Consider the following 10615-nt stretch of genomic DNA (forward strand, 5'->3'; position numbering starts at 1 on the left):
TGGAAATTCTACACGATAACAGTATACAGAATGAAATGAGACTAGACAATCTCTACTGGAATGGTGAGAGTTTAGGCCAAATCTACATGTACAGTTGAAGTCGAAGTTTACATACACCTTAGTCCAATACATTAAACAGTTTCACAATTCCTGACATCTATCCTAGTACAAATTCCCTGTCTTTGGTCAGTTATGATCAACACTTTATTTTAAGAATGTGAAATATCAGAATAATAGTAGAGAGAATGATTTATTTCAGCTTTCATTTCTTTCATCACATTCCCGGTGGGTCAGAAGTTTACATGCACTCAATTAGTATTTGTAGCACTGCCTTTAAATTGTTTAACTTGGGTCAAACGTTTCAGGTAGCCTTCCACAAGCTTCCCACAATAAGTTGGGTGAATTCTGGCCCTTTCCTCCTGACAGAGCGTGTAACTGAGTCAGGTTTTGTAGGCCTCCTTGCTCGACACAGGCTTATTTCAGTTCAACCACAAATTTCTATAGGATTGAGGTAGGGCTTGTGACAAGCCACTCCAATACCTTTGACTTTGTTGTTCTCAAAGCCATTTTGCCACAAACTTTGTAAGTAGTGCTGGTGTCATTGTCCATTGGAAGAAGACCCATTGCGACCGAGCTTCAACTTCCTGACTGAGGTCTTGAGATGTTGTTCAATCATATCCACATAATATTCCATCCTCATAATGCCATCTATTTTGGTGAAGTCACCAGTCCCCTCTTGCAGCAAAGCACCCCCCACATACATGAGCTTGCTACCCAGCCCGTGCTTCACGGTTGAACAATGGTGTCTTCGGTTTGGCAAGCCTCCCGCTTTTTTCCTCCAAAACAGTAACGATGGTCATTATGGCAAACAGTCCTATTTTTGTTTTCATCAGCACAGAGGGACATTTCTCCCTAAAAGCTACGATCTTTTAAACTTCTGACCCACTGGAATTGTGATAGTGAATTATAAATTAAATAATCTGTGTAAACAATTGTTGGAAAAATTACTTATGTCCTAACCGACTAGCCAAAACTACARTTTCTTAACAAGAAATTTGTGGAGTGGTTGAAAAATGAGTTTTAATGACTCTAACCTAAGTGTATGTAAACTTCCRACTTCAACTGTAAACATCAGACAGACAGAGGTAGACTTTGTCTAGGRTTAGMCAATACTCCCTCCTGTCAATATGTACTYAAACAAAATGTAGGGTTCTAACATTAAGATGGTCAAACTATTACAGTGAAATAAACGAGGGGTGTTTGTGTGTTCAGTGCGTGTCCACCCTGTCCTCTCACACACACCTGTGCTGGGTGAGGTGGGCGATGGCTCGGTGACCGATGTCACGTCGGTACACGGCTCCCGGGAACCCCACAGCGGCCACACCCCGATTGGCTGCGTGCAGGGCCATCTCCAGGGACGACCTAACAGCGGTGACAGTGAGGACACGCCCCCCGCTGGAGACAACACCCCCTTCCTTCAGTGACGTGCCGGCGTGGAACACCTGCACCCCCGTCTCCTCCACCTGAGACAGACCTGAGAGAGAGAAGAGAGCGATGAGGGAATTAGAAAGATATGGAGGAAGAGAGAGGGAGTGTGGATGAGAGGTAGAGAGAGAAGGGGGGGGAGAAAGCAGGAGATAAGAGTCCCTAATCTCCCCCCTGCTTTAAATCATTTTTATGCAAATATTCTAAAATCCGCATTTAAAAAAACGTGCATTTTCCCACCAGATACATTTCCATAAAAGGCTGTKCATAATGACATAGCGCACATAAAAGTAACTTCTGGGGTTAAATTCCCAAGTACCAAATAAAAGTTATGGGTTTCCATTGCATTTTCAACTCAATTGATGGTTGTGTCACAATAAATGTGTATATCACGAATGGGCACACTCTGGTCTTGGCACGTGCGCTCTATATAGAACGGTTCAGATACAGTGCTGGTACAGTGCTGGTATAACCTACATGAGATTATTATGGACTAAAAAAAACTGTATTTTGATTTGTCAAACAGCAGCCATGGATCAATTATGTCACCAGAATAATATAATATTTATTGGAAAGGAGAATCATGCTTATCACTGTGCACTTTCACCACCCTGTGAAGTTCATCACTTATTCCAACTTTTCCACTCAGGGCCACCCTTCCAGCATGACAAGATATCTGGGCTAAAAAACATTGGACATTTCTGACAAGTTATAAATAGCTCTAAGGTATACAATGACTCACATGACAAGAGGAACTGATGATGCACTACCCAATTTACAAATTGCACCTTATGCATTCTACTACAACTTTCAAGAGCAAATTTAAAGTCGGACTGAGTTCCYTTTTCTCCATTATAGACATTGATCAAGTGCACAAGGCTACATGTGGGCAAAAACATCATTCACMGAGTAAAGAATTAAATAATCCCCCTCTCACACACAAGTGTTACTGTAAAGTTCAACACAAAAGCAATATCTTTGGSCTACACTGCACATTCTTACATTGTACACTGACTGTAAACATGTGTTCTACAATGTGCCAGCAGAGCATGATACCCTTTGTTGGCATTATTGATCTCTTTCAGGCAGAGAGTACACCTGGCATACCCCTTTATACCACTGTATTGAAAAAATGAGAAAGAGGGAAAGTGTGTGGTGTTTCTCTCCCCTCGATAGTGGCATCCAGCTTAAGCCAGGCTCGGCTCCAGCTACACTTGTTTAACAAGCAACGCCTCATTTTCACCTACTGTAATTCTCTCATTAACCACATAGTGTATAGGGAAAACATTAGTTCACAGATAGTAGTTTGTTAGCTAGTTAACATTTCACACAGATTGCCTGGGTCCAGTAAGCAACTAACGCGTTATAGCTCGAAGAACGGCAAGGAGTCGTATAACGTTACAGTACCAGGACACCTACACCACCCGATGTCACAGGAAGGCCCAAAAGATCAGCGTGGACATCAACCACCCGAGCCACTGCCTGTTCACCCCGCTATCATCCAGAAGGCGAGGTCAGTACAGGTGCATCAAAGCTGGGACCGAGACCCTAAAAAAACAACTTCTATCTCAAGGCCATCAGACTGTTAGCCAGCACTAGCACATTAGAGGCTGCTGCCTATAGGCATAGACTAGAAATCTCTGTCCACTTTAAGGAATGGAACACTAGTCACTTTAATGTTTACATATCTGGCATTACTCATCTCATATGTATATACTGTATTCTATACTATTCTACTGTATCGTAGTCCGTTCAGCWCTGACATCACTCGTCCATAGGTACACAACCATTCAAAAGTTTGTGGTCACTTAGAAATGTCCTTGTTTTTGAAAGAAAAGCACATTTGTTGTCCATGAAAGTAACATCAAATTGATCAGAAATACAGTATAGACATTGTTAATGTTGTAAATGACTATTGTAGCTGGAAACGGCAGATTTTTTAATGGAATATCTATATAGGCCCATTATCAGCAACCATTGATCCTGTGTTCCAATGGCACGTTGTGTTAGCTAATCCAAGTTTATCATTTTAAAAAGGTTAATTGATCATTAGAAAACCCTTTTGCAATTATGTTAGCACAGCCGAAAACTGTTGTGCTTATTAAAGAAGCAATAAAACTGTCCTTCTTTAGACTAGTTGAGTATCTGGAGCATCAGAATTTGTGGGTTTGATTACAGGCTCAAAATGGCCAGAAACAAAGACCTTTCTTCTGAAACTCGTCAGTCTATTCTGGTCTATTCTATTCTGGAGAAATGGAGGCTATTCCATGCGAGAAATTGCCAAGAAACAGAAGATCTTGTACAACACTGTGTACTACTCCCTTCATAGAACAGCGCAAACTGGCTCTAACCAGAATAGAAAGAGGAGTGGGAGGCCCCGGTGCACAACTGAGCAAGAGGACAAGTACATTAGTGTACAGTTTGAGAAACGATGCCTCACAAGTCCTCAACTGGCAGCTTCATTAAATAGTACCCGCAAAACACCAGTCTGAACATCAACAGTGAAGAGGTGACTCCGGGATGCTGGCTTTCTAGGCAGAGTTCCTGTCCAGTGTCTGTGTTCTGTTGCCCATCTTAATCTTTTCTTTTTATTGGCCAGTCTGAGATATGGGTTTTTCGTTGCAACTCTGCCTAGAAGGCCAGCAACCCAGAGTCGCCTCTTCACTGTTGAAAAATATCCCACCTTGTGTAGCGCATTTAGTTTTGCCAACATTTGTAAAGTTCACTGACAAATGTGCCATTTCCATCAGGCCTGTCGTAACATTTTTTTTATCCTACATGTACTTCACTCACGTTAAAAAGGTTGGAAAGAAACCAGATTAATGTTATGTAATTAGTTGATAGGTCGGTTGTTCAGCATCGGTTTCGACTGACAGCAAAACTGTTCCAAACGCGAATATTCACTAGGATCAAAGGGGAACCATACAAAAGAAGAGGCAAACGGAATGAAACGTGGAGGAATTTGTCCAATGGAAACTTATTTCCGGTGCAAAACACTTTGCAACAGTGTGACTAATGAATACACCCCAGTCAAGTAGCGATCGACAGAAGCGTACCTACCTGTGATTGCGACACCTTTCGTATAGGAGCCGGGGTAGCCAGGGCTGGCCATGACCACGGTAACTGCARAGCTGTCCTGGTGCCACTCAGGTGCACTGGATGCTAACTTCCCCTCCAGGGTGCTCTGGAGCACCTCATACAGGTCACTCTTCAGCAAGGGCATCAACACCTGGAACAGTAGGGAAGAAAATATTTTGATTCAGAGTGAAATGGGGATGTAATACTGGAATTCCCATTTTCCCACTACAAAATGTTTAGCTACGGTTTGCCCAACTGAAAATGATTCAGGCACGATCGGAATTGTCCTAATAGGCACAGATTAAGGACCAGTTCATACTCCATTTATCTTAAYCTTGCCCATTAGTGGAATACAAGTGCAAAACTTGACTTATCAGCTCCATGATGATAACATAGAGCAGTGACATATACCAATAACACATGCTCACACACACACACACAGTTGACCAACCTGACACTCTGGGTCGCCGAAGCGACAGTTGAACTCCAGGACCTTCGGCCCCTGCTTGGTCAACATCAGCCCAGCATACAGCACACCTGATAGAGGATGACAACATGTAAACGAGCGAGACAAATAAAAGAGAGAAAGAGGGACACGATTTTGCACCCCTTTCATTTCCACTCAATAACCAGTGTGCTGCCTGCAGTTCATTACTCACCCACATAGGGGGTTCCCTCCTCCTTCATGCCATCCACAGTCTTCTGGAGGACAGTCTCTCTGATCTGCTGCAAAAGCTCCTGAGACACCTGGACACAAATGGATGTGTGATTGACAGACAGAGGACAAACAGATGGACAGATAATAGCATGTTGTGCACAGAGAGAGAGAGTCCTACACATTCTGAGCAATGTGAGACAATGGTCGGTGGTTGTCAAGTGTGTGTGTGAGTACCTGGGGGGTGGGGCAGTAGGCCCCCATGCCGCCCGTGTTGGGGCCCAGGTCCCCGTCCCGCAGGCGTTTGTGGTCCTGGGCCGGGGGCATGGGGGACACACTGCAGCCATCACTGAAACACAGACACTACACAGGGAAGGAGAGCGAGACAGAGAAAGAGCAAGTAGTTAGTAAATGCCAATAATGGAACCGCATATTGAATTGTCGTCCGGGTACATACAGGCCGACATTTTGCACAAGCAAATGGCAGTGAGCAAAACCATAACATTTTAAATAGACATGGAAAGCACATTAGCCAATGTATTCTTTGCATAGATCTTTGCTTTTTTGCTCGACGAAAATGTTGCCCACTGTGCATGTAAACGTGGGTATTTCACAAGTAAAAGAAAGAGGACCGGACACTCACAGACACTTCTTCTCCCTCCAGTAGTTCCTCCACCACCACAGTCTCCCCGGCAGAGCCAAACGTTTTGTCCTGCAACACACACAAACCTTGTTTAAATTGGGAGCTGGATTTGTCGAGTCGCGCCGAATACAACTGGTGTAGACCTGCTTGCTTACCAGCCCTTCCCAACGATGCAGAGCTTAAAAATATAAAATAGTAACACAAGAGGAATAAAATAAAGTACACAAGAATGGAGCTATATAAAAAGGGAGTACYAGATCAATGTGCAGAGGTACGAGGTATTTCAGGTAGATATGTACATGAAGGCAGGTTAAAGTGACTAGGCATCAGGATAGGTAAGAGTAAAATAAAGAACAGAGTAGCAGCAGCAAATTATGAGTGTAAAAGTGTGTGTGAGCRCGCGTTTGTGTTGTCGGTATGTGTGTGCGCGTATGTAGTGTGTGAGATTGAGTGTGTATATAATAGTCTAGTGAGTGTGCATAAGTGACACCCCATCTCCCCCAAAAGAACAACATCAAGGCCTAGCGACATTCTTATGAAAACTGCTGTACTGAGGCACACACACAGATACCATTTGTGACAATCAAGAGAGGATAGACTGTGGTATTCTTAACTATTAGGGTGGGAAATGCWAAACTAACTTTGGGTCACTTTGAAACTATACCTTCATTATGTCCAGCACAGCCTGGCAGGCCTCCTCCTGGTCCTTGGCCACAATGACACCCTTCCCTGCAGCCAGGCCACTGGCCTTCACCACCAGAGCAGGAAAACTGGCCCTGGGGTTAAAGGTTAGAGAGCCACAGAGCCAGGGTCAATTATATTTCAGTTCAGGAGATGGGGTACAAATTCATCATGACAGACTACATGGACTTGTCCAATTAGAAACACTGTTTTCCATGAACATGACCCCATCTCTCCAACAACTTCACCCCCACCCCGGTACTGACGTGCGGATGTAGCTGCAGGCCTCCTGGGGGTCGGTGAAGGAGCACCAGTTGGCTGTGGGGATGCCGTGACGGTCCATAAAGGCCTTGGAGAAACTCTTACTGGCCTCCAGCTGGGCAGCCTTCGCCGAAGGGCCGAAACACTGGACCCCCACCGCTTGCAGGTCATCTACCATGCCTGGGGGGTGCAGATGGGATTGGAACGAGGGAGAGAGGGACCAGAGAATGGGGGGAAAGGAAAAGCATTATATTTATAGTGCATTGATAATAATTATACATTTAAATGAGTCAATTAAGAACAAATTCTTATTTACAATGACTGCAATCGTGGCAATTCCTTTGTACCTGTACTGTTTCAGATGGCTGAATATGAGATGGGGAAGATAAGTATGTGTTCCACTCACCTGCTGCCAGAGGCACCTCGGGCCCTACCAACACCAGCCCCACACTATGCTCCTTACAGAACTGAGCCAGGATAGAGTGGTTACTCACAGACACCTCTATGCAGAAGGGGGGAGACACACACAAATTTCAGATGCAACGGAGTGGCTAAGAGTTTTACTAGATCATACAATTCCTAGTCATGTCAGGTGATCATAAAAGACCCCAGACAGATCATGATATGCGAAACAGTTATGCGTGTCCTTCTCACCAGAGTTGGAGATCTTTCCACAGTTGGCGGTGCCAGCATTCCCCGGTGCAACCAGGACCTCCTGGATGTGTGGTGACTGTGCCAGCTTCCATGCCAGGGCGTGTTCCCGCCCACCACTGCCAATCACCAGCACCCGCTCTGCCATGGCAACTGAATGACAGGTAGATGAAAGAACCAATCACAAAACATGCACACATGATCAAATCACATCATCGAACAAGGATGGTGCTCATTAAGACATCATGGAACTTTCATATAAAAATTAATTCTGTAGAACAGACATACGTCTCTGTCATGTAGAATAAAGAAACTTGTCAGCTCTATTCAATACATTTCTATCTGCAACCTTCAGAACATTGCACCCTTCTGAATTCAACCCAGGTTAGTCACTGGGCACTAACAGCGACAGTAAATAAAACAGCTTNACATTTCTATCTGCAACCTTCAGAACATTGCACCCTTCTGAATTCAACCCAGGTTAGTCACTGGGCACTAACAGCGACAGTAAATAAAACAGCTTCTCAAATGACTTTAATTTATCAGCCATAAAGGAAGCTATTTAATTGCATGTGAAAATTGACCTATGGTGCAGGAAGCCTGCAAATGGGACCTTACCCAAGGCCTCATCACCAGGCTGCTGTGAAGGATTGGTGACCTTTTGCTGGAGCCTAGCATTTAAATCACCTATTCATACATCACATTTGTAGGGACACTGCCACCCATAAAAATCTGTCTCCAATTAGTTGTCATTGTCCAAGAGCCCATTCTGTGTAGGGACCCATTAAAAACGATGTGTCATTTGCATTAAAAAACAAACATTTTAAGCAACATATCATGTATCAGTGTGTTAATGACAGTAGAAACAGGTTGGGGGGACTAACATGTACAATCCCTTGAATATTGTTTTGTGTTTAAATTTGCCTCAGAAAGACGTAGATCAGGGAAGGGCAACGGGCAGCCCAAGAGCCTCAGATCAATTTCCAAAATGGGGAACTATGTCGGGGTCTCAACTTACGAGTTACAATAGACAAGGTGCAATATCCACATTTGGTTATGGATCAGCAGCTTTTTCTTGTTCTTCTTCTTACATCAGTTATTGATAGTCAATTAGACCATGTCAGCAACATTTTGGGGAGGGGGGGGTTGCTGAATTAGAAGGCCGCTAAACTGCCGAATTAACGGCCAGTGGGCCCCCATTGATTTTGTTAGTCAGTCTCACTCAGATATCATGTAAAAACAAATCTGCAACCATTTCTCTCCGCTGTCAACAGGGGAGACACTCGGGTGGGGGTATGCAGACCGTTGAACAACTGTGCCCATCAGTGAGTTTTTAGTGGCCCCCACCCACATCTAAGTTTGCTATCCCTGTTGTAGATGGCCAGTATTTGGGTCGAATAAGTGGTGGGCATGCCTTTGCCCCAATCAATACTCCCCCTCCCAACAAACAAACAAACCAGGGGCTCAGAGTTTAAACCAGTCCAATCTCCCATTTTACCTGGCAATGTTCAGTTGCMAAACGTTACGTTGCAGATAGAAATGTGGCTGTTTGATCTACATAGAAATAGTCTATCTGAACGTTCAATCCTGCTGAACATGCCTCTGGAACGTCATGGCTAGAAGGGATCAGTTGCCAAATTAACGTCAGAATTTACTTTTCATGGCAGGTTAGGAGAACTTAAGCAGCAGGCTAGGATAATTAACTTAGCAGGTTAGGATAAATAGGTGTTAAGGTTAGGAAAAGGGTTAGCTTAAATGAAATAAATAAACACCTTTTTACGTTAAATTTGACAAAAAGCTGGATCCCTTTTAGCCATGACCCCTGGAATGGCCTATACGCCTACTGATACAATTCCTGAGGAGTATGTMCAACTAAATTACATCAGTAGACTATCAAATATGAGCTTTTACATAGATAATGTGAGTAGCACGATGCGCGTGGTTYCCAATTAGTCGACTAGCTCSCTTTGATTGGAAACACTCACTCATGTGACTCACGAGGCAATGGGACTATTAATTTAGAGGTTTGAGAACTTTTGAAAATATAAATTTACTAAAATGTATAAAATGATTGTCCGCAGCTCATCGCTTTTTTTCCTAATAAAAAAATAATCAGCACAATTGATGCAATCAGTACTAAAAGGAACTATTTTTACAAAGTTTGTTGACCAGTGATGGCAGAATGAGCCCACTGGCTACAATTTAACATGTGGGTGGAATGGCTCCACAGGCAACGTTAAACKACATAGTTAGACAGCTACAGTAGCTAGCTAAAATTGTAGCCAGTTAACTCAAAAGCTGTAGTTTCGCCACACTATCGTTTGATAATTTCATTGACGTATCTATAGATTTGCAGCCACATGCAAAAATACTAACAAAAATCACCCTCTTTCGCAATGAGTCGTGTTCTTGTAGTTTTACCTAGGTACTGTAGCCAACTTCCCCAGTTGATTCCAAATTGTAATTAGCAGCACGATGGTAAAACTCCGAGACCACACGCGCAACACTGCAAGTTCTCATAAAACAACTTAGATTAAGTCTATTAAAGCCAAACTCACATGTATCTTGTGTAGTGGCGAGGTAGTATTTTTGATGACAGAGCCCACGTCCAGATGTACTTTCCTTGCCCACAGCTAGGGGAGACTACCCTGTGTGCTCGCGGGCAGTAAGCACGCGGAKTATTGCAGCATTAAATTGCTAGTCGAAACTAGCAAACTCGTACATTTTCGACTTTTAACTGGTTCTGGTTATACACGCGCCGCATTCAACCAGTTAACAAGTCGGACTTTTCCAGTTGCAACTAGCACTTGAACGCAACATATCAATTCTCAAACCACGTGGACCCAATATGATACATAACTGTGTTTGTTTAGCTTTTAAACGCGGGTCAAATAATAGATAGATGTAACTTATATAAGCCATTTATGTAGGCAGTGTCTAGTAAAAGGTATTTAGATAAAGTTTATAATGTGCATATCAAGTTTTGTTTCTGTAAACATGTGTTAACTTCCTTAGCCTCTAGTCGTTTTTTCATTCAGAGAATCATGGGAGTTGTAGTTTTTATGTCATCTCTATATTTTAAGCATGTAGAGCAGGGGTATTCAACTCTTAAAGGCGCTGCATGGTCAATCTGAATCCTGCATTGGCCGTGCAGCATTTTC

General features: G+C 43.3%; 1 protein-coding gene across 2 annotated transcripts in view; it reads right to left on the bottom strand.

Annotated features, from left to right (window-relative positions):
• Positions 1-10097, bottom strand: part of gart (phosphoribosylglycinamide formyltransferase) — a 25360-nt gene extending 15263 nt beyond the window's left edge. The window contains exons 1-11 of one of the 2 annotated variants that reach the window (XM_023997844.2): positions 10013-10097; positions 7458-7607; positions 7210-7305; positions 6809-6983; positions 6526-6637; positions 5862-5930; positions 5456-5581; positions 5223-5310; positions 5015-5100; positions 4546-4714; positions 1303-1534 (exon numbers count right to left, since the gene is read on the bottom strand). In XM_023997844.2, the coding sequence (XP_023853612.1) occupies positions 1303-1534; positions 4546-4714; positions 5015-5100; positions 5223-5310; positions 5456-5581; positions 5862-5930; positions 6526-6637; positions 6809-6983; positions 7210-7305; positions 7458-7602 (1298 nt within the window). In that variant the 5' untranslated portion in view covers positions 7603-7607; positions 10013-10097. The remainder of the gene's footprint in view (positions 1-1302; positions 1535-4545; positions 4715-5014; positions 5101-5222; positions 5311-5455; positions 5582-5861; positions 5931-6525; positions 6638-6808; positions 6984-7209; positions 7306-7457; positions 7608-10012) is intronic. The other variant, XM_023997843.2, reaches the window with a different exon arrangement.
• Between the last annotated feature and the right edge of the window lie 518 nt (positions 10098-10615).

Source organism: Salvelinus sp. IW2-2015, linkage group LG12, assembly GCF_002910315.2.
Source record: "Salvelinus sp. IW2-2015 linkage group LG12, ASM291031v2, whole genome shotgun sequence".
Lineage (NCBI taxonomy): Eukaryota > Metazoa > Chordata > Actinopteri > Salmoniformes > Salmonidae > Salvelinus > Salvelinus sp. IW2-2015.